The 24452-nt window shown below is 37.9% G+C and overlaps 2 protein-coding genes across 2 annotated transcripts in view; one reads left to right on the top strand and one right to left on the bottom strand.

Annotated features, from left to right (window-relative positions):
* SPATA9 (spermatogenesis associated 9) overlaps positions 1 to 17528 on the top strand; it is a 33940-nt gene extending 16412 nt beyond the window's left edge. The window contains exons 4-5 of the mRNA XM_022592598.3: positions 7686 to 7781; positions 12823 to 17528. Of these exons, the coding sequence (XP_022448306.2) occupies positions 7686 to 7781; positions 12823 to 13110 (384 nt within the window). The 3' untranslated portion in view covers positions 13111 to 17528. The remainder of the gene's footprint in view (positions 1 to 7685; positions 7782 to 12822) is intronic.
* RFESD (Rieske Fe-S domain containing) lies at positions 7897 to 23754 on the bottom strand. The gene is made up of 4 exons (XM_022592584.3): positions 23652 to 23754; positions 17845 to 18020; positions 17701 to 17735; positions 7897 to 15645 (listed from the first exon to the last, which is right to left on the bottom strand). The coding sequence occupies exons 2-4, from the start codon at positions 18017 to 18019 to the stop codon at positions 15382 to 15384; spliced, it is 474 nt and encodes a 157-aa protein (XP_022448292.1). The 5' UTR covers position 18020; positions 23652 to 23754; the 3' UTR covers positions 7897 to 15381.
* Positions 23755 to 24452: the final 698 nt, after the last annotated feature.

Raw genomic sequence — 24452 nt, 5'->3', positions numbered from 1 at the left:
AATTGTCTTCCACGAAACCAGTCCCTGGTGCCAAAAAGGTTGGGGACTGCTGCTGTACAGGAATGAGAGATATCTATGGGGAATTGTCTCACAATACTCATGAAAGTTCAGTGGCAGGAAGATAATCTCCCTTTCCAGTGGAATCTGTTTCCTTCTATCCAATAATGAGAACTAAAAAACACAATGTGCTTGCCTTTTGCCTTGCCTGACAGTGAGTTTCCACAGGTGAAGTTAGAGCTCATTTGTGATAACTTATTCCAGGAAATGAGATGAAGGAACCAGGTTGAGGGACTAAGTGATTTGTCCAGGGTCCATATACTGTCTCTTTTGACATCAATACAGAATCAACACCTATGAAATATCTTCTCCTTTGCTCTTGTTCTAATTGTCTTAGGAGCTAGCTTTAATTTTTTAAATTCTTATCAATAAAATATTTCAAAATATATAAAAAATAGTTTATCAGAAGTCCCACCCAAATTTAAACTGGTAGTAATATTTTGCCATATTGCCTTTAGATATCTGTTTTATAAAAAGAAATATAATTAACCATGCTCCAATCCCTTCCTTTTTTTTTCTACCAAAGGTAATCATTATCCTGAAGTTGATGTAAGCATTTTCATGCATGTTTTATATTTTAACTACATTTGTATACATCTATCATCCTATGCATATTTAAAATTTATATAAATGATATGATACTGTACTTACTCTTCTGAAACTTCCTTTTTCACTCAACAGTTTTGATATATATAGCTATGGTTCTATGGTTTATTACTTTAACTTCTTTGCGGTATTCCATTATAAGAAAAAGTAATCCACAGTTTATCTGTTACTGAACATATGGACAATTTAGTTTCCAAAATTTTTGTATTACGAACAGTGCTTCACTGAACACTCTTGTAAATGACTCCTCGTCCATATGTATGAGACATTTCTCCAGGTATATATCTACAAGGGGGATTGCTGGGTCATGAGGGATACACATCTTCAGTTGTTTTTTTTTTTTTGCGGTACGCGGGCCTCTCACTGTGTGGCCTCTCTCATTGCAGAGCACAGGCTCCAGACGCGCAGGCTCAGCAGCCATGGCTCACGGGCCTAGCCGCTCCGCGGCATGTGGGATCTTCCCGGTCCGGGGCACGAACCTGTGTCCTCTGCATCGGCAGGCGGACTCTCAACCACTGCACCATCAGGGAAGCGCCACATCTTCAGTTTTATTAGCTGTTGTCAAAATGCTTTTTGGAATGGGTACATATTCTTGGGAGCCTTTGCGATTTTTGAATTTGAGGATAATTTCAATTCTGGAAAACTCTTAGCCATTATCTCTTCAAGTATTGCCTCTTTCTCATTTTATCTAATCTCATCTGCTGGAATGCCTACTAAACATACTTTGGACCTTCTCATTTTATTCTTTATGTCCACTTACCTTCTTCATATTTTCCTTTTCTTTATCTCTTTTTGATACATCCTGAATAACTTCCTCTGATCTGTCTTCCAGTTAACCAGCTCTCTCCAGCTGTATCTAATATGCTCTTTTACTTATTAAATGTATTTTAAATTTCAAACATTATATTATCTCTAGAAATTCTATTTGGTGTTTTCCCCCAAATTTCCACTTCTTTCAAAGTGTCCTTTTATAGGTTTATTTCTTTTTAAAAATCTATTTTAAAAATACTTATTTATGGTCTTTTAAAATATTATTCTTTGAGATTTTGGGGGGATGCTAATCTTTCTGACTATTGTGATCTATATTGTGTCTCCTCATTATTTCTTTGTTTTTGTTTTGTTTTAAAGTTTTTCTCCAATAAGGATTTTTAAAAACTAGAAATCCCTTCTGGCCTTGGTAGTAGAACTGTTCCTCTAGAGGATTTTGCTTGTGCTCTGGAGATATCAGTCCCTGGTGGAGACCAGCTTCCTCACCTTCTTTTTGGACTGGTGGGTGCAGTTTTTCTATTCCCCCTTTCACTGAGATTGCAGCTCTGCAAAGGCCTGATCCTCACCTCATGTGCATCCAAGTCTCATCTCCAGGATCTTTATTAAAACTCAAGCCCCCAGCCATTTCAGGATCCAGTAGCAACCCCAGTGTTCCTGGGACATAATCTCACACACTTACTGCTTGGCTTTTAGTTCCCTCTTCTTTCCTGGCATAGGAGGACTTCTTCCTTCCTTCCTCTCCCCTCCCTCCCTCCCTCCCTTCTTTCTTTCCTTCCACTTTTTGTGAACTCTGTCTTGTATTAAATTTTTGGAGTTTGATTTTATATAGAATTTCTAGATTTTTTTATGTGAGAGGTTCCCCACTAGCTCAGTCTGCCACGTTACTGGAACTAGATGTCCTTCAGCTTTACTTCTTAATATCTTTTACAAGTTATAAGATGGTTAAATTTCTTCTTGGAAGTAAATGAGGTGTAATTCTACTTTTTCATTCACTTGGTAAACATTATTTTTATTGAAAACCTGACATGTAAAATCAAGAGTTTGGGTACTAGGGATTCATAGGTGTCCCATGGACTCTAGGGATGATAGGCAAAGAAGCAATGTCAGTGGAGTGTACTGAGTGCATGATTAAAGTGTGCAAAGTGTACTATGGAAGCATCAACAAGGAGTGTATAATTCCTAAGTGTAATCAGTGTAGGCTTTCTAGAAGCTGATACTGGATCTGAGGCTTGAAGGAAGGGAAATTAGCCCAGTGAAGAAGTAGGCGAATCATTCAAGGAAGCGAACAGTGTATATTAAGAAGCTGAGGCAAGAGAGAGCACGACTTATGTAGGAAATGTAGATAGTTCCGTATGGCTGAAGTGCGATAAGTGGGAACAATCCCAAGTCAGAGCTTCTGGGGTCCTTGAGGGTTAGGAGTGAGGAAGAAGCTTTTCTTGGGTAATATGTATTAGCTAGGTGGAGATTCAGGATTGCCACTGAAAGGAACCCAGGTTGTAGCAAGGAAGAAAACAAAATAGCTCAAATGTGAAAGTCTCAGTGAGGAAAGATACAGAAGTATGAATAGTGAAGATAATGACCTGGAGAATTAAAAGAACAACAATAATATATGAGGTGTGGTGGAGGTCAGTGAATTGGTCCGTGAATGGAATGTATCCATGGTGCCAGAGTGTGCTGAGAGTTAAGTGGCACAGCACAGAGTTCAGCTTACCTGGAGTAGATTCCAGCATGAATTACTTCAAGAATTGTCAGGCTGAGGCTTCCCTGGTGGCGCAGTGGTTGAGAATCCGCCTGCCAATGCAGGGGACACCGGTTCAATCCCTGGTCCGGGAAGATCCCACATGCCGCAGAGCAACTAAGCCCGTGTGCCACAACTACTGAGCCTGCGTGCCACAATTACTGAAGCCTGCGTGCCTAGAGTCCGTGCTCTTCAACGAGAGAAGCTACCGTGATGAGAAGCCTGCGCACTGCAAAGAAGAGTAGCCCCCGCTCACTGCAACTAGAGAAAGCCTGCGCACAGCAACAAAGACCCAGCGCAGCCAAAAATAAATAAATAAAATTTAAAAATTAAAAAAAAAAAAAGAATTGTCAGGCTTCCTGTGTCAAGATGGAACTTTGTGGCGTGTAGAAATACAAGGAGTGAAATATGGAATTACTATGCCAGGGGATATGCTTTGTGGCTGCATGGAGGGCATCACTTTAGAAAGGTAAGCGGCCTAGTTAACCTATCAGAAGCAAAGTTTTAAAGATCCTCTTCATGTGCTCTGTCTCATCACTGATCTGAGGATGATGAATGATGGAAAGATGCATTTCTACCTTAAATGGTTCTACCAGAACTCTGCTGGCTATCATGTAGCTTGGAATGCCAGTCAGGCAGATTACTTCCCTCAAGAACTCTAAATAGAGGAGCATTGTCATTACTGCCTGTAACTAGGTAGTGTTTCAGCCTTTTGGTGTGGTCTGAGATGTAGCATATAGTGATGGTCTCGTCAAGATAATTAGAGTATAGACGCTGTCACAGGAGCTCTCTTGACAATCTATCCAGGCCTTTTGGTTGCATGCTCAGCTGTAGAGCATGTACTGTGCATCTTAGCATATTTCATGATATTGTGCCAAATATGAACTACCCAAAGACCCAACCAATATAAGTGACCTGAAGAGATTCCAGTGGCTTGTGACATGAGCACAGAGAGTTGGGGTCAGGGCTGTCCAACTGGCCATCTTGTTAAAAGAGGCTTTCTTTGCACCTGGCTATATGGGTGCTGAGTCAGGTTGCTCCTCAAACCTTTCCCCATTCTGCTGGGCTGAGATTACAGTAGTATACCTGCCTCTTCTACAAGGGGCCTTAGAAACGGAAAACTGAGAAGTTCCTGGTGATTTTTAAGATCCCCAGCAGCAGTACTTACAGAATGCTACATCTGCTTAGCCTTGTAAGCTGCCTGGCTGAGCGAAGCTTGCAGCCTAGGCTTCAGTGACCTAGATAATTGCTTTGAATGCTGACTTCAGCCAAGACACGTCAGCTCCCAGACATAGTCGTTGACTTTGGCAGCCCAACGCAGGGCCACAGGACCAGGAGCTCTTTCTGTGATAGAATCTTCCTTATAGTGGCATTAGAGATGTCTATTTCTACTTTGTACAGACTCTGTGGAGTGGCATAGGCAAGAGATGGGCAAAGTAAAGAAAACTCTTAGCCTCAAAAGTGCGTGTGCCATAAGTGGATCCCAGTGAACTTGTGCTCCCTTTTTCAGGATGAAAGTCAGAGGCTTATCTAAGTAAAGTTTCTTCCTCACCCCCCACCCTCCAAGGTAGACTCCAGTTTGGGGTTTAAACTGGAAACCTCACAAATATCAGGAACTTCTGTAGCTCCTTGATGGGCTTGTCATGAGGCTATCTTGGGTGGTATAATTCAAAACCTGGGAAAAAAGGACAATTCCTAGAAAGTAGAAGTCTTGGAATCTTGAAGACATACTTTTGCAGGTTGGCCAAGAGGTTGGGACATTTGAGCTTTTATAGGACCACCTGATTAAGAGCTCATTCAACAGCAGTGCTCCACAGGATGTTAATACTGGGATAAATAAAGTCAGATAGCTTTCTTTTCTGTGGACTGCTAGCAGTATTTCCTGTCTTCACAAGTATTGTGGGTTGCTAAGCAAAGACATGATCATGTAGCTTTCCCAAACCTATAGGAAACACTATTTTCTGAACCTATAAAAGCAGTCAGTGCTTCTTCCAACACTTATTTGTGAATCACTGTTAGAGTTTTTTCCCCCATAACTCCCTTGATATCTCTCATCATGATGGTTTTGGACAACATAAATTAAGTTGGACCTGGTAATTCTCCAGCCTGCAGGTTATCTGTAAGTGGGTCTCTATTTTCTAAACAGCTTATAGTTTGCTTTTTTGTGACTTATCTCATTATTAGTGAAAATAAGATGAATATAAATATTTCTTTTATGAGATAAGGCAGTCAGAATTATGTGGGAGAAGTGGAACATGAAATAATGTGGGAGAAATTTAGTTAAAGATTGAAATATCCATGTATCTTATATTTTACTATTTCCAAATTCAAAAAAGAAATATATGGGTATAATACTGATATCAAGATACTTTTAACTTAAAATGCAAATAAAATTCATGTAATTATGAGGTTAAGATAAAAATTTTTGAAATAGGCCAAGACAATCTAGACAAAGCCTTCCATTTTCCAAATTTCTCCTGTTTATCTCAGTTTTTACCATACACTGTTCCTGCTCATAGCAAACCAAAATGAAACAGTGTGGTTTATAATATGAAAAACATGTATTGCAAGTGAGTCATAAAATGGAAAAACGGCTACTTAGCCAGTAGCCACATAAATTTTGGAGGAAATATATTTTCTACAGGGCTGATTTATTACAGGAATAACAAGTATTTATTAAAAGCATTAAAATGGTGAAAAAGTGACCCTTAGGCAACATACAGGTTCATTGCTGAGAAGCATAACATATATAAAATACATATTTATTATGAAGCTCATCAATTTTAATTACTTTTAGGTGAAGGACAAAAATCTGAAAAAGAAAGATGCAGTGAAACAGAAACAGAGAGTAATTTTCCCTGCATGCAGACACCACTTTTATTTTTTATTGTTTATGGCCTACCAATTATTGACTATGGACCTTCCACTTAAACATTCATATATTCACAAACTCATGAATCTTTTACTCTACTAGGAGGCATTCTGTTGGAGTATATCTGATTTCCTTCCTGACCTCTGCTCCCTATTTATATGTTTGTCTCCTTATAGCCCAATAGTGGGATTCAATGTCAGGCTATCATTTTGATTCTTTCAGCAAGAGGGAAAGAGCAGCAGCTGCTTCCTTTCATGGAAACTCTTTCCAGAAGCCAGGAACTTCTGGGAAATTTTCCAGACTGACTTATGGAAAGAGTGGGCTAAAACTGCCCCCACCTATATACCTATGTGTAGGAGTTGGTATGGCCTGAAACGTAGGGAATAAAAAGGGAAACTCCCCTTCCCCCTCCCTCCTTACCCCACCATCTCTTAGCTACTAGGCTAGATAGTATTCTTGGCTTCGGCATCCCATAAATCACTTGAGAGAAGAAGAAAATTGTGATGGGCAGTTTTGTTCTTCATCAGTAGTGACAGCAGTAAGCAAAAACTGAGTATAGTACAACAACAAGCACTTCGAACAGGACCTGGTACACAGTGCCATATAAATGTCTGTTCAATAAAATATTATCACATGTTCTTCAGAAGCACCTTTTAAAAGGCTGCAATATACCATTGGGTGAATATAGCATAATTTACCGAGCCATTCTGCTATCATTGTTTCAGTTTTTCAGTGTTATAAATAACTTTTTAATGAACACATACATACTCTTCTTTCTAATTTGTGTGCATTTTTACTATGCATTTACATGATTTTAGGATACAGCCTGTACCTTTGGGGAGTTATTGAAGCCTCTGAGTGGCTTGGCTCTTACTGCAGAGGAGCATGGCTAACTGTCACTTCACTGCTGAATGGGAAGGGAGTGTTTTTCCTAATGTCATCATTTCATATCCTTATAGCTCAAGGCAACAGAGGTAGCCTATAAGAGAGTATAGGTCCCTTAATCTGAATATATTATACTAGTCCCTTAAACTGAATATATTATACTGTTATGTTGAGGCAGGGACACCTTCTAGAAGGTAGAAACATCTGAGAGACAAATTCTCTATTGGTATAAACGTCTACATTTCAAAAAGCATATGCTGAATATGAACACAGAGTATTTCTTGAATCTTAATGATCATCTAAGGTTAATGCCTGGCCTTCAGCATTCTCATGATTAACATTTCCAAGCAGGTCATTAATCTCCAGGAAACGCTCGGTATTTTGATTGCTGTTTGCTTAATTGAAGAGGTGAAGAATTTAGTAAAGGATGACTACATTAATTTGGACAAAGACTGTTTTTCTAACAGGCACAGAGGCACCCCCTAGTGAGCACACTTGGTAAATGTAAGAAAGTTAAAGTAATTCAGATTTTGGAAATGCAAGGTTTTTTATAGATTTGTCATAGATTTAAATTAGCAAAAGAAAGTATCTTTTTGTAAAGGAGAAAAACAATATATTTTCAGGATGTGAGAAAACTCAGATCTAAAGTAGATGACTTTATAAATATTTGAATTCTCATTTTACAATAACATTGTAAAATTTAACATTGTAACGTTGAAAATTTTTTGTTTTAATAAGAAAACTCTTTCGTTTTTTCAGGTCAGAAATGGATCTTTGTTTGAAATCATTTCTTTCTCAGCAAAGACTGCTTTAACTAGCATAATGTCTGCTTCATACGCAGCACTCATTTATTTGGTAAGTTAATAAAATTATTAGAATCTAGAAATAAATATACTTATTTTATGTAAAGATATACTGTATAAACTGTATAAACCAAGGTATTTAAATTCTCTTGTTACACAGAATAATTTTACATTAAAAAATTACATTTCTAAGGAGCCAAGTCAACCCACCAAAAACTAAGTTGCTTAGATAACTAAACTTATTTTATTTTTATAAAACGTATTACTATTTGCTCAAAACATTTTGGTTTTGCTTTCATTTAGCTACAGTTGTTTTGTTCCAGCCATTGTGCCATGGTTGGTTAAAGTTCACTATTCTGTCTTTTGAATTCCAAAAGTGTTCATTAAAAAGCATGACAAAAATATAAAGAATATTATAAATTATAAGGGTTATTTTCTTTTAATCCACTGCCATTTATACTTATCTTTAACTTTTTAAAAATGTACAACATACAAAGAGAAAAGTACACACCTTGGTGAATTATCAGAAAATTTATTAATCTATGTATCACACAGGTCAAGAAACAAAACATTATACCATCATGTTAGAAGACTCTTTCTTGCACCCCTCACAATCACTAACCTCTTTTTTTTTTAATTAATTAATTTTATTTATTTATTTTTGGTTGTGTTGGGTCTTTGTTGCTGCGTGCAGGCTTTCTCTAGTTGCAGTGAGCAGGGGCTACTCTTCGTTGTGGTGTGCAGGCTTCTCATTGTGGTGGCTTCTCGTTGTGGTGCACAGGCTCTAGGCACGCGGGCTTCAGTAGTTGCAGCACACAGGCTCAGTAGTTGTGGCTCACGGGCTCTAGAGCGCAGGCTCAGTAGTTGTGGCGCACGGGCTTAGTTGCTCCATGGCATGTGGGATCTTCCTGGACCAGGGCTCAAACCCGTGTCCCCTGCATTGGCAGGCGGATTTTCAACCACTGCACCACCAGGGAAGCCCCACTAACCTCTTCTGTAAAGGCAACCACTATTTTGACTTCTAATACCATAGTCAGTTTTGAGTTGTATATAAATGAAATCATATACTATATTTTCTTTTGTATTTGTTGCTTTGCTTAACATTATCATTGTGCGATTTGTTGCCTGTAACAGTAGTTTGTTGATTGCCATTGCTGTGTAGTATTCCATTGATTGAATATATAGCTATTTATCCATTCTATTTTTGAATATTTATTTACAACTTTGTCTATTGTGAATACTGTTGCTATGAATATTCTTGTACATATGTTTTGGTGAAATTGCTGGACTGTAGAATTTGCATATGTTCATCTCTAGCAGATATTGCCAGAGTTTTCCAGAATGGTTTTAACAATTCATCCTGGCAGATTATTAATCCTAGTTGCTCTGTATCATCACTGACACTTGGTATTGTCAATCTTTTCCAGTATAGCCATTCTTGTGGGTATGTAGTACTATCACATTGTGGTTTTAATCTGCATTTTCTTGATTGTTAATGAGATTGAATACTTTTATACAGTAATTGGACATTTGGATATCCTCTTTTGTTAATTTCTGTTAGTCTCTTCTCATTTTCCTACTTGGAGTTGTCCATCGTTTTATTATCAAATTGAACTTTTAACTATATTACTAGAACAAGCCCTTTTTTGGCTGAATATGGGCAGATTTATTTTGTGAGTAGCCTTTCACTTTCAGCAATGTCTTTTAAAACAGAAGTTCTTAATTTTAATGTAGTCCAATTTATTAATCTTTATGTTAAGTGCTTTTTATGTCTTAATTAGGGAATCTTGACATACATCCGAGGTCCTGAAACTACTCCCTCTGATATATCCTGGGAGCTTTGTTATTTTGCCTTTCACTTTTAGATTACATCTGGAATTGGTATGAGGTAAGGGTAAAATTTTTCCTCCATTGGTATCCAGTTGATCCAACTCAATTTATTGGGGAAAAAAAACCCTTTTCCTATTGCCCCAGAACACCTCTTTTTTAATAAATCAAATGTCCTTAAATATGTAGGTCTGTTTATATTCTCTCTGTTCTAGTCAGTTGATCTGTTTGTCTTCTTGCACCAATTCAACACTATTATTTACAGGAGCTTTACAATAAGTCTTGATAACTGGTAGAATTTCTTTTTCCAATCTATGAACATGGTGTATTCCTCTATTTATTTAGATCTTCTTTAATTTCTCTTAATAATTTTATGGCTTTTTTTGTTAGAGGTCTTTTACATATTTGTTAATATTTTTGATCATATTGAAACACACAATAATAAAGATTAAAAGTTCCCCATAATCCATAGATTCAGTGCAGTCCCAATTAAAATCTGAGCAGGTGTATATGTGTACATTGACTAGTTTATTCTAAAATTTATAGGGAAATGCAAATGGTAAAGAATAGCCAAGACATCCTTGAAAAAAAAACAAAATAAAAGAACTTTTTAAACATATTTACAGTTTCAAAAACTCTGAATTTATCGAATAAAAAATGTTGCAAGTCTTTTGAATTTTTGAGAAATGCTCAGTATCTTAAATGTGAATCTCATACAGAATTGATGCAAATACATTGCAGAAAATGGGTGGGATGAAACAGCTATGGTGAAACTAAAACAAACTAGATTAAAAACCAAAATTTCTCTAATTTTTCAAAGGCTTTTGAAATCATCCTACATGATTTGTCATGCTATAAACTTTCTAAGTAGGTAATAGAAACCATTTTTTGGTGACCTCTGATAATTGGTCATATATGCATCCAAGACGTAGGAAAGGTCAGGGCTAGAATTACGGTTTTGAAGGCAAATAACATATATGTTGGAAGTTAGTGCCCCGTGAGTGGAACCATGCCAAGTGAAAAGAGTAGAAAGTTGACAGAAATGTGAAGAACAGCTTACATTTAAGGTGAGCTAAGAAGAAATCCATGAAGGAGACAAAGGACCAATAATTAGAAAAGTAGGAAGTGAATCAGGAGAAACACTGGCAAGGAAGTAGAGACTTAGGAAGTTGTGAGTGGTTAAGTGTCACATACAAGCAGAAAAAGTCAAGTAAAGTGCAGATCTGAAAAGTGTCCATTAGATCTAGTAGTAAAGATGTTGGAATTAACCATCTTGAGAACTATTTCAGTGGTGTGATGGGATAAGGAAGACAGAAATAAGCAGGAAGAGTGAAGAGATGATAAAATGGAAATCATGAATGTCGGCCCTGGTGTGATGAAGAAAAGAGTGTGTGTAGCAGTCAAGAGGGACACAGAGCCAGAGCGATTTTTAATTTTTAAATTTTAGGATAGAAGATACTTCAGCATGTTACGGGTTGCAGGGGAGGAGCTAGTCAAGAATGAGAGGTTGAAGAAGCAGGGAATAATTGATAGACAAAATGGTAGAGTATAGGTTAAAAGCAAAGATAGAGAGATGCTGACCTTGGTCAAGGCCCTTCATTTTCTGAGACTTGGACAGAATTGGTTAGAATGGGCACAGATAAAATGTTGTAAGTGAGGGAAGAAGAAATGTATCAAATAGGATAGGGCTTCCCAACCTTTTTTCACAGCACGGCATACATAGAAAATGATCATATTTGTGATAAATGGCTAAAGCTGTTTGCATCTGGAAGTGATGGACCTCAAGGTTTATAGCTCTAGATTTGGGTATACTCAGATACAAGTAACAAAAAATACCTGAGAATACCTTAATCAATACAGACATTTAAATACCTCTCTTAATTAGAAGTCTGGAGTTAGGCAGTTCCCGGGTTTGTACAGTGGATCTACAATGTCATCATGAACCCATCTTTCTCTTTGGCTACCCTGTTTGTTGTTTTTGGTCCTTAGGTTTGTTGCCTCATGCTCAGGCCTTATATCCATATCAGTGTCCAAAGCAAGAGGGAGGAGATAGTAGAGGCAAAAGACAGAGTCTTTTTTATATAAAAGGAGGAAGAACTCTTCCAAAAATCCTATCTTCCTCCACAGCAGACATTTTTTTTAGTTGGCCAGAACAGGGTCACATTGCCATACAGTAACACAGGGAAGTGAAGGAAAGCATCTGGTGTCCGCCCATTCTATAGTGGGAGACAGGCAAGAAAAGAGGAGGAAGGAGGTCAGGAAAAAAAAGGCTATCCAAGCCAAGGCCCTGAATCCTTTCTCTGTTACCCTCTTCAGAAAAACCTTCTAAGCATTTATAGCCTATTATGTCACCTGGGAGGCATCTCTTTGGTAAAATAAGCTAGTTTAGGTGTTTTCATATTTTATACATTTTATGATTCTTGTTGCTTGCCTTAAATACTTGGCATCATCATCTTCATCAGTAAGCTTACAGGTTTAACAGATACAGCTCTTAGTGATTCTCAATTTTTGAAGTTATTTTTCTCTGTGTGCTTTGTTTTGACACACTAAGTACCGAATGGCATTTTTCGAGGGAAAATGGATCACAAGTTTGCTTATAAATCACTGATCCATTAACTTACTAAATTCTTACCAAAATGTTTATGCCCTTCCAATTGCATACAATTGGTATAAGCAAAGTCTAGGGGGGAAAAAGTAAAAACAAAAAACCTACTTTGAGATATTAACATGTTTGAGGACAAATTCCATCTCTCAGAAAATGTTTCAGAAAAGTTTCATTTAATTAAATCAGAGAATAAAGATGTAAAACATCTAATGAATTGGGGAAAATATAAAGCATGTCTTTATTAAAGCATACTATGTTTTAATTTTCTTTCTAGATTATGGTGTATTTATAATAAGGAATCAATCTCCTCATGTTTATCATGTGCCAGGGGTACCTGGAAGAAAGTGCTTAGATGTTTTAAAAAATATTTATTTATTTGAGTGCGCCAGGTTTTAGTTGCAGCATGCAGGATCTTCGTTGCAGCACGTGGGATCTTTAGTTGCAGCATGCGGGATCTACTTCCTTGACCAGGGATGGAACCTGGGCCCCCTGCATTGGGAGCACAGAGTCTTAACCTCTGGACCACCAGGGAAGTCCCAAAAGTGCTTCTTTCTTAGAATATACAGATTGATGACTTTATGTTAAATGTTTTATTGGATTTTTATCTGTAAGTTTAGTAGCTTAAAAAGAAACCTTACTTAAAATTTTTTATTATTATTAGACAGTCTGTGTTAATGCTGTGCTGGAGAAGGTAATGACAATTTTCCAAGAAGAAGAATCCATAAGGCAAAACAGAGGGGAGAGTGAAAATCTTAGAAAAGCCTTTTCTGAGCCTGTGCTTTCTGAGCCTCTGTTTCCTGAAGGTGAAATCAAAGCAAAACCTTACAGGTCATTACCGGAGAAGCTGGAGAATATTTCAGATCGCCCCAGACTTCCTGCTAATAAGTTGAGGAATAAGATCCAGGTTTTACATTCTGTGTTTGACCCATCAACTGAAATGAATGAATGAGCAAATCTGAACTTAAATATCACTGAACAGAGCTTAAGAGTTATCTAATGACATTGCATCTGACAAAATTAGGAAACTAGTTTTCATATTCTAACTGCTCTGCTTTGAAAAAATAAAAACGGTCGGGGGGACTACTGCTAAAATGTCATTCTCAAGTATTTATATGGTAGAGAAAATAAAATGAATTGATGTAGTATATATGACTATGGATATTTTTTAATGAACCAGAAAATTGGTGGGTTAGACTCTATGCTATGGTTTATAATATGGGCATGTTTATAATACATTTATGTTTTTATTAGAGACTCATTTAGAGTATCTCTCCAATTACTTATCTGGGAGGGGAAAAAACCCTCCCTGTTAAAATGCTACATATCTTTTTCAGAGATAATAAAAGGATATATATTTTTTCTATCTACAGGCTGTATAGTTTCAGTCTGCCTATTATCAGTTATTTTAAAACTCATCTGTAAAGTTATGAAGAACTTGTAATTCATAGATGTAAATTTATAAAACAAAATATTGTTTACAAATCTGATGAGGTCTGTATATGAGAGCAGGACAGAACATGACATTTTTAATTTCCACATCTAGAGGAACAAATTAAGAACCAGAAGCCAAGTCCATATTACTCATTGTTGCCACTGGATCCTGAGAAAAAATGCTTGTGACTGGCCCTGCAAACCAGGGTCCTGGTTTTGCCTGCAGGAGGTACTTTGGTTTCCTCCATGCATTTTAAAATCTGGACACATGTTAAGTCACTGGAGGATTAGCACCTGATATAATAGGCTGGGATGTACCCATCCCAGAGATGGCACATTTCCTGTACCTGATGAGTAGCTGCTGCCAAAAATAGTATTTATAAAAAGCCCAGCCCTGGCTCATTAGTAGTCTAATGAATAGCGAGTGTTGGAATATGGGTAGCATGTAGCAATACATCAGAAAAAAAATGTAATAATATGTAGCAAAGGGCTCTGTAAGCACAGCCTTAATGATACATACTTTATTCACTTATTTTAATAATAACCAAGGGAAAGGATCCAGGTGGGCCCCTTAGAATACTAAGCCTTAATTCAGTCCTACGTCACTAAGAAGATTACTGTGGTTTGAAACTAAGTTCCAATTTTGACAAACAGCTTTTCTCACTCCGAATTGATAATCTGTGCATCCTAGTTCCTTCTGGTCCCACCTACTCTTACATTCTACTATGTGCTGCTGAGTTTTAGATGATCAGTACCCAGGGTTTTATAGTACAGTGTGGGCACGACGCAGCCAGAACAGCGTTGGCCATAAATAACTGGCATAGAAAAAGCAAGGTGAACCAACTTAATATCAACCCTGCCTATGAACTCAGAAGACTCTGAGAAACAACACCCTATATCTCTTCTCTCTATAACATTTACATGAAACACTTAGTTGTACATACATGCACAAAATTCTATAAAAATAAAATTAAAAAAACTTTATTTGAAAATTTCATATAGGCATTCAAAGTACTTTGGTTCGCTGAAACTTTCACATCTCTTATGGCTGGGGAGCAGCTGTATCTTCCTTACTTTGAAACTGTCTGCCTTGACTGGAGAGAAACGGAGCCAAAGTTTACTTGGTTTTGATGTCAGGCAAATTAAGTTTCTTGTTTTTAAATTCAGCATGTAAACTGATCCCATTTTGGGAGGTATTTTTTAAGTGTAAATGGTCTGCTATATATTTGGAAAAACTGAACAGTTAAGATTTAAGTATTTCAGTGTGTTTAAATTTTACCTAAAAAAAATTATAACGATCAGTAGGGGAGGTGGTGAATACATGCATCAATGAAACAAGAATGGAAGAATGCTGGTAATTGTTGAAGGTGGGTGGTGGAGGTTTATTATTCTGTTTACTTTTTATACATTAAAATTTTTCCATGATAAAGTCTGCTATATCAAGTAGGGATTTTCCCCTAAATTTTTCTTAGTAGATCTAATTTTTTTAACCTTTCTTCACTTCGGTTATTCTAAATTATTTTCATCCTTCTTAAAATGCATATTCTAAACCTATAACCTTCAGGTTCCAATCAATCCAGAGGATTGGCTAAAATGTATTCTATACATCCTGATGATGATCCTTACATCACACTAAGTACATGTGCTTTGAACCTTTCATTTATATGATTGTTAAAGATAATAAATGTGCCTATTTTGGAAAAAGTTAATCATCTTTGGTATTGAAGCAAGGTTATTCTAAAAATACTTTCAAAACATACACAACATTTTTCATTGCCATAAAACTTTATCAGGAAGAACTCTGAATTACTTTGAAGATTCCAGTGGCATAAAAATCAGAGTCACACTTAAAAGGCTCATTAGAAAGAGTCACATAAATATTCCCATTGTCCACTGTCACTGTGTGAATCCTTTGCTTTATTCCTTTGGAGCACCACTTGGGTTTTGCTGATGGATCTTTAGGGTTTATAGACTGATACAGTCCTTCTCCTGTGGCCAAAGTGATTTTGTATTTATGCCAGGGGCAAACTATACATGGTCGTCCATCAAATTCCTGGGGAAAGAAATAATTGATTTTATAATATGACATTTCCAATGTTGACAATAAACCTCAGGCTCAGAACAGAATCTGCTGCAGAAGAACCAGGTTAAAAAACAGGCTTCTCTTTTTCCCTGGCATTTACCAATTATTCAGCATAAGGCAGAATCTAGTCTTAGCAGTCATCAAGTTCCTTTTGCAGCTGATAAGAAACCCAGTTTGTTAGAGCTCTATCAGAAGATAACTAGCTCAGGCAACTACACCATGTGACTGCAGTGTGTTGTTATCTGTTAGATATTAATGTCACTTTCTTGACAGAAATAGGGAAAGGGCTTCAAGTGCTTCCAAACGAATTTTCCCTAGCTGGTGGAAGAATGGTAAGCTTCAGATATAATTTCAAGAGAGGTTACTGAAGGCATAAGTGCATATGTTAACTGAAGAGCAATTTATGATCCAAAGTAGTTAATTCCCAACTTTTAACTGTCTTAAAGCACTGCTTCTAAAATTTTAAAAAGCATGGGAATCACCTGGATCTTGTTTAAAGGCAGCTCTTGTTTAAGTTCCATAGTCCAAGAGCAGGGCACAATATTCTGCATTTTTAAGACACTCCCAGGTGTCACCAGTGTTGATGGTCTATGGACCACACTTTGAGTAGCAAGGTCTTTCAGCTCTCATTATGGTCTGAAACTGAGGGAAATTCTTCCACGCTATCATCCAGATGCTTACATTTTATCTCTACACCAGAAGTGCAGAAATGCTGTTTTGTACCACCCTCCCCTGACAGAACCGTCAGCAAACAACAGTTTCATAATTCATAAATTCATTCATAATTTAAACTCACATGTTTTAACGTGAGGACAGGTGTGGAACTAGGTAGATATGAAGTGTAGAGAGAGTGGAACACTAAATTTAAGCATGTACTTTGTACCAGTCAGAGAGATAGAGATAGTGAGGGGAGAGGGAGAAGGGGAGAGAGAGAAGTTTCATGAAGTAGAAAACAGGAAATTAGGCAGCTGGTTTGAGAATGCAAGGAAGTAAGACATTGTCCCCATTCCTCAGTTAAGCCTTCACAGTGTTACTTCTTTCTTAAAATATATATTTTTATACCTTTATTAAATCATAAAAGTAATATATACACATTGGAAAAATTCAAACTATGTAGAAGTGTATAAAGTAAAAAGTGAATGTTATTTTTTATTTTTAAAAAATGGGATCTCATTAGACCTATTATTCTACAACTTGCCTTTTTCACTCAAAAATATATTGTTGACAACCCATGCCTCATTAATTTAATGGTTGTATACTATTCCATAGCATGGCTATTCATAATTTAAACTGTTTCCTATTGTTAAAACATTTAGATTTCCTTCAATTTTCGCTATACTGAACCTCTCCTATATATATGTGTGTGTGTGTGTGTGTGTGTGTGTGTGTGTGTATACTTTAGTATATATACATATACTAAAGTATATGTATATATACTTTAATATATATATAGTGTATATATATATATATATATAGTTTAGTATATATATAGGTAAGTGTATATATACTTAAACATTTGTGCAATAATATGCAGGGTAGATCTCTCGGAGTATATTTGCTAGGTCAGAAGACAGGCATATTTTTCATATTTACCTGTAAAATGGTTTTCTTTACATTGTAGTGTTGTGAATTCCTAGAATATTGGTAATTGTACTCAAAGCATTAAAATATAGTTCAAGGGCTTCCCTGGTGGTGCAGTGGTTGAGAGTCCGCCTGCCGATGCAGGGGACACGGGTTCGTGCCCCGGTCCAGGAGGATCCCACATCCACGGAGCGGCTGGGCCCGTGAGCCATGGCCGCTGAGCCGGCGCGTCCGGAGCCTGTGCTCCGCAACGGGAGAGGCCACAACAGTGAGAGGCCCACGTATCGCAAAAAAAAAAAAAAAAAAAAAAAAAAATATATATATATATATATATATATAGTTCAAACCCAAATATAAATTATTTTTGAATAGAGACTGTAAATATAGTAAGAATATAAATAGGAAACATCTGAGTTTGTTGAGAATAGATTTAATTTTACATACCTCTATTTCTCCTAAATGTAAAGGTCCTCCTGAGTCTGCAAAGGAATTGAATATGACATCTAGTCACTAAAAAAAAAATGAAATTTTGAAGTTTCGTGGATAGTAAACAAATACGAGGTTTACAAATGAAAAATAAAATCTTACGGTAACAGCGAATATCCATAGCATGATATTCTCCTCTGTGGTAGAAAATGACCACTTCTCTATCGTGGACAACAGCTGTCATTCTTTCAGATTTTTTAATATCTTCTTCTCTGCCAACACAGACAGAAGAATATTTCTTCGTTTCAGGATCTTGCTCAGAGCCATCAGGATCCATGCTAGTTGAACAACAACAAACCACAAACAAAAAAAGAAAGAAAAAAAATTACAGGTGGTCTTCACTAGTTCCACTACACTTGACTCACAGAGATAATCATATCATAAGAGAAGACTTATTTCTCTGAGACTGATGGAGGTACTTTTTTGTAGCTATATAAAATAAAAAATAAATACTGGATTATAGGTAGTCATGATTGTCAGCTAGAGCTCTTAAAACTTGCCAAAATTAGGGAGGACTGCCTACTTTGAGGCTGGACTAGTACTTGATTCACTTCACTGCATTAGATATTTCAGAACAGATATTTAAGATACAGACACTAGAGTATCACCATCCTTTTATTCCCTCTCAAATTCAGTGGTAAACAACATCTGCGTATTATCCATGTTGTTTTCAGCTTCTGCTGAAGGTAGGATTTTTCAACAGTCTGAATAGTCTTGGACCCCTTGGTTGACGTGGCTCACTTGGTTTTGCCTGGAGTGGGCAGCCAGCTCTTATAGATCCACCAAGTAACTGTGTTCTAGTGGAAGGGGGTAAGTGTGAATGGATGTCTTCCATTTTCTTAACTCACACAGAAAATGTCATTACTTTCTTCTGTCTTATTTGGGCATTCAAAAAGATGACTTTCTCGTCAATTAATTTATAGAAGTATATAAATTTTAGAGAAGTTGTAGGTATTCTAAATATAATTTTTTCTTAGCACAGATATTCAGCCTATTTCTTTGAAAGCAACCCTTTCAAAGAGACTTCTGTGTACTTTAAGAACATAGCCATAGTCTGTTAATTCCATAAGAAAGAAACATCAAGATATATCATTGTCAGGCATTTAAGGCCCCATGTAGAGGATTTTCCCAAGGGCCTCCCATATGAGGGTATTTAAGTTTTTTTCCTGTGATAGTTTCTGAATAAAACTATATATCCTGTTTTGCCAAGAATTTCTATATTTGTTCTTTCTCCACTTCTAATTTGAAATCTGTCCTATTATTCCTATCCTCTTTTCATTAGGGTTGCTATCCCAAAGTTTCTAGAAACATTCCTGCTTTTTCTCCCTATCTCAGGAGACAGATTGTGGTGGTCCATAACTTTCAAAAAGTGTAAAGAACCATGTATCTTAGGATTGACAAAGAGCTTTCTCCCCTAGGCAAGAGTATATTTTGAATCTTTGCATGTAATGCAATAAAAATCACAAGACAAAAATTGAGGCCACTCAAAGGGTTGTGCTTTTTCCTTTATCTCCTAATAATTGGAGCAAGGGTTAACAATGCAAACTTCAGTGTACAAATTTGACATCTCTGTTATTTCCTAAACCCGATTTGTGTAATGCTTTCCTTTATACATTGAATTCAAAGCTCCTTCCTCTCCCCAGTAAGAAAATTGAGTGAGGCACAAGAGGCTGGGCTCATGAACTAGAGTGAAGGAGCAACAGAAAAGAAATAAAGGATAGCTCCCAGGTTTTAGGTTTGTGCAACTACATGGTTTGTGACTGTGATTGGGAAGACTGAGAAAGGAATGATATTTTGCAGGAATGGAAGAATCAGGAACTAGTTACATTTTGCACATAGTGAGTTTGAGGTACTTAAAAGACATCCAGGGAGATATCAAGTCGAAAGTCAGATATATGAGACTAGCATTGAGAATCACTAAAGATATAAATTTGGGAGTTTTCAAATTACAGAATTCAACAGAATCACTTGGAGTGGGAGTATCAATAGGGAATAAGGTCTAATACAATTCTTGAAGTACATCCAACATTTAGATTTTCTGGGTGAGCCATGGCTGACCAGAGGCTGGATTACAACATCTCTAAATGGTTATCTGGTTTTACTTGATTTTGGCAGGTACCCAAAGTACACAAATTACTCAGGTGGTAACATTTACTCCACACTGTTGGATGTGCAGCCTTTATCACATTTTGTGACAGAACAGAGGGGCAACAATGATAAGAAAAATGGGAACAGACAGATGAACTGAAAAGAGGAGAGGGGGAAATTGGCTAAAGAACAAGAAAAATATGGACTATGAAACACATATAACTGACAAAGGACTAAGATTCAGAATATATGAAGAACTCCTATAAACAAGTAAGAACATGCCAAATAGCCATTACAAAAATCGGCAAAAGACGTGAAAAAATATTTCACAGATGAGGAAATTTGAATGGCTAGTAATCACATGTAAAGATGCTCAACCTCATTAGTAGGAAAATGCAAAAGAAATGTAAAGCAAAGTCAAAGCAGGATACTATTCTTTATCCAACAGACTGGCAAAAAAATATAACAAGTATTGGTGAGCATATGGAGCAACTGATATAGTGATGACATAAATTAGAGTTGCGACAGTCTGGCGTTACCTAGTAAAGCTGAACATATTCATGACCCAGTGATCCTACTGCAGGTGTATTCCAGAGAAGTGTGCACAGGTACACCAGGAGACATGCACAAGAATGGTTATAACAGCAAAAGACAGGAAACAACTGAAAATCCATCAACAGTAGAATGGATAATTTTTATACTCATTCAATGCAATGCTGTTTAGCAGTGAAAAATGTATGGCTATGTCAAGTTGGATTAATTTCAAAAATGTAACTTTAAATGAAAAAAATTTTAAGAATTCAGAGTATGCTTCCATTTTCATCAAATGGAAAAAGGGGCAAAACTAAATATATTATTCATGGATAAATGTATATAGGGAAAACTTACAAAGAAAAGCAAGGGGATAATAAACACAAATTTTCTTAAATGTCAATATATTACATTTAGTCTTATATTTAAAATTACTTTTTTTCAATATTTGTATCCTACTTTATATTTATGTAGCAAATGATCCAAAATCCAAGAAAAGGGATAAAATGGTACTTTCTATCCTCAGAGAATGTGCCTGTACATAGGTCATGAATGGACTATTTGAAAGTTTTGTACAGCTTATTTCAAGACTTGCCACTACAGGAGGAAATAAATGAATAGTTCTCTTACTTCTTTTTTTCCAGCCTGGAAAAGAAATACTAGTATCAAGCCAGTAACAAAACACATGAGATGTGGAGTAGCATCAGAAGTTAATTAAGTTCTACCCAACTCCCAAATATGTGAGAATCAAACATTATCCTTCCTCGTTTAAGTCTCTTAGAACATAAAGTCTTTGCAGGGTGTTCCCCCAACCGAGGAAAACTGTAGGCAACTTTGCAGGGGCTGATAAGAAATGAGCAGAGAAAGCTGGGGCTAAACGATAAAGATTTCAGAGAAATATGATTAGTTTTGCATTTTGCTTAGGAAAGTATTATCTCATCCTTCAAATAATTGTTCCCTCTAAGCATCATAGGTGGTTCTATTTATTTATGATATCTGGTGACTATTTATAATTAACACCCATATTATTCTTAAATATTGTGAATATCACAGTCCATTCATACAACAATACAACTCAGTGTGTTCACCTTAATTACTGTTACTTTGGTGCACTATTCATATGCTCCCACACATTTCCTCTGTTTTGAGTCAACTTTAAGATAGTAGAATCTTTTTTTATTATTTTTATTTTTTTATAAATTTATTTATTTATGGCTGTGTTGGGTCTTTGTTGCTGCGCATGGGCTTTCTCTAGTTGCGGCGAGCAGGGGCTACTCTTTGTTGCGGTGCGTGGGCTTCTCATTGCTGTGGCTTCTCGTGTGGAGCACAGGCTCTAGGCACACGGGCTTCACTAGCTGTGATGCGCGGGCTCAGTAGTTGTGGCTCGCAGGCTCTAGAGCACAGGCTCAGTAGTTGTGGCACATGGGCTTAGTTGCTCCGCAGCATGTGGGATGTTCCTGGACCAGGGCTTGAACCCATGTCCCCTACACTGGCAGGTGGATTCTTAACCACTGCACCACCAGGGAAGTCCCTAAGATAGTAGAATCTTAAGAGAATAAAAGGAAAGTGAAAAATTAAACGGCTTACCCAGTATGGGAGCCAGATTAAGAAAACTGCCTTCTGAAATGAGCCATTTTATTCCACAGTTCTCTTCAAGAAATATTTTTTGGTCTGTGCCTAAAATTAGGTTTCTAAAGGTGCTAACACCACATAAAATTACAAATTAGCTAAATGGATCCTCTGTCTCTATTAGATACCTTTCCAGCATAGGGAATCTATTCAGGCTGAATTTTTAAAAAGCATAACTTAAGTTTCTAGAAGGCAGTGGGACAAAAGAAACATGAAATTAAAGGAATTTGTTATTCTTCTTGAGCACAAAAGCACAAAGTAGCTTTTACTGAGTCTGGGGACTTGGCCTACACGTTATCAGAATGCATAGCTCCAGGGTGACACCCTTGCTTTTAGGTTCAGAGAAGAGAAATGCCTTAGTTTTATATTGCTTTGGATGGCAGAATAATAACAGATAAAACTAGCTATCCTTCAGTGAGTGCCAAGTGCTTGGACTCTTTGCATAGATGAATTCATTAATTCTCAGAAAAATGCCTATCTTCCAGATGAGGAAACGAAGGGTAAAGGACCTTCTTTAACAAAAGCTTGCCCAAACTCACAAAATAGCACTGAAGATTCAAACCGAGATATTATGAATCTAAACTTTGTGCACACTGATATATAAATCTTAACATTTTATCTAAATAGCATCCACGGATTTATAAAAATAGGTGGCCTGCGGGTAAACTATCTTGAAGGTACAAAACCTTTTAATAAAGATATGTGTGTGTATACACCATATATATATCCGAAGATGATGGTCCTGAATTTTTTTAAATTTAGGAACGCCAATGTGCAAGAGTCGTGTCAACAAATGTTTAAAACAGAATACTTCCCTAATAATTTAGTCAAGTTGCGCAGCCGCCCTGGACCTACTGTCGTCTGTGATATTAGAGATCTTTGAGCACCAGGTGCGCTCACCTGGGTTCAAATCCCGGCTCTGCGTGACTTGGGAGAAGTCGCCTAATTTCGCTGCGCTGCAGGTGAGCAGCTATAAGAAACCCCTGCACATAGGGCGGTGGTGAGGGATAAATGCCTCTCCATAGTCAAGTGTCTAGAGTAGGGCCGGAGCGTGGGAAACTCTGCGATCACGGTAGCGGCCATTTCTAAGGGCTGCAAGCTCTGACAGCTTATGAGCGAGGACTTCAAAATGTGTTTAACGTTTGAGTAAAGACGGCCTACAGTTCTCAGACCGACCGGCGCTGAAAAACCGCAGAGACAGCCCGAGCGTGGCTGTCCAGATGTGGCTGATCGTTCCGCCTGCAGACTTCAGGAGACGGATAACTAGGACGGCTGGGGCTGCAGAAACCATGGAGCAGTTTTTACGAGTGACAGCGCACAAATGCCGGGAAAGCTTGTTAAAAAAGGCCCACGGAGGCGGCAGGTCCAGGGTGCGGCTCAGACTTGACGGTGAACAAGCGCGGTGACCCCGCAGTGCACGGGCGGAAGCCTGCGCTGGGGGTTAACGGTTAAGGAACGCGGCATCGAGGCCGGCAGAGCTGCAGTGCTCAGAAGGGCCGGGAGCAAAGGCCACACTACACCCGCCCTCGCCTGCTCCAACTCGCCGCCGCCGCCGCCGCCGGAAGCCTGAGCCCGGGCCCGCCGTCCGGCCGGAAGCAGCCCGCCTCGTGAGCCCCGCCCGGCGTCCGGCCGCCCAACCCCGCGGCCAGAACAGAACGTACCTGCCTCAAGTCACCTGCTCCACCTCCGCGAGACCCGGCTGCAGCGCCCCCGCGTGAGGCTACTGAGCCAGCCAGGGCCCCGGCCACCGCGTGGAGCTCCGCGGGGCGGGGCGGGACGAAGCTGCCCACGTGACCCGAGCGCGGGTGACCCCGCCCCCGGGAGGGCATCTGGGGTTTAGCTGGCCGACGACCCCACCTGACAGCGGCCGCCAACCACCCGCGCTCCGCCGGGACTTCCGAACTGACAGTCTTAATCGTGTTTGACAAACGTAGGTGCCATCAGTTTATTTTTAAATGTTTGTTGAGCTCACCACGTTTATCCAGACTTTAAACTCACTCAGGGGTCTTACAGGAATTTAGCTTATAAAAATATTTACCAAAGTTCGTCACGATGCATATAATCTATGTATAAAGATGTTTATTGCAAGGAAAGAGTGACAGTAGCTCAACTGGGCATCAACAGGGAAGTGGTTAAATAAAATACAGTGTAGACATGTGAATTACTTTGTAGCCACATACTCAAGAGCACATTGGAATGTGCTTTCTTTGGTGTAAATAAAAATTATTTCTCGAGATACAAATATGTAGATATATACATAAGCTTTAAAAAAAATTAAGAGTGGTTACTTGGGGGAGATGGGTTTCACTTTCAGTTTTTGAACTTTGCAACTTTGTTTTTTCTCTTTATACTTCTCTGAGAAAAACACAAAAACAAAACAAAACAAAACCCACACACCTCATACTTGTGTTCAAAGTTGGAAGCTAGATGAGTCTCGTAGGTTTTTTAAGTTTCCTTGGCTA

The sequence above is a fragment of the Delphinapterus leucas genome, chromosome 3, assembly GCF_059928025.1.
Source record: "Delphinapterus leucas isolate spDelLeu-1000000601 "Yukka" chromosome 3, BTC_Dleu_Yukka2, whole genome shotgun sequence".
NCBI classification, from domain to species: Eukaryota; Metazoa; Chordata; class Mammalia; order Artiodactyla; family Monodontidae; genus Delphinapterus; species Delphinapterus leucas.
The sequence above is the reverse complement of the archived record's forward strand: the minus strand, read 5'-3'. Positions and strand labels throughout refer to the sequence as shown.

Coding starts and splice junctions, on each gene's coding strand:
- RFESD (XM_022592584.3), bottom strand. CDS start 18,019: ATGGATCCTGATGGCTCTGAGCAAGATCCTGAAACGAAGAAATATTCT. Junction 17,736..17,844: donor TATGGATATTCGCTGTTACC/GTAAGATTTTAT, acceptor ATTCCTTTGCAG/ACTCAGGAGGACCTTTACAT. Junction 15,646..17,700: donor TACATTTAGGAGAAATAGAG/GTATGTAAAATT, acceptor TTCTTTCCCCAG/GAATTTGATGGACGACCATG.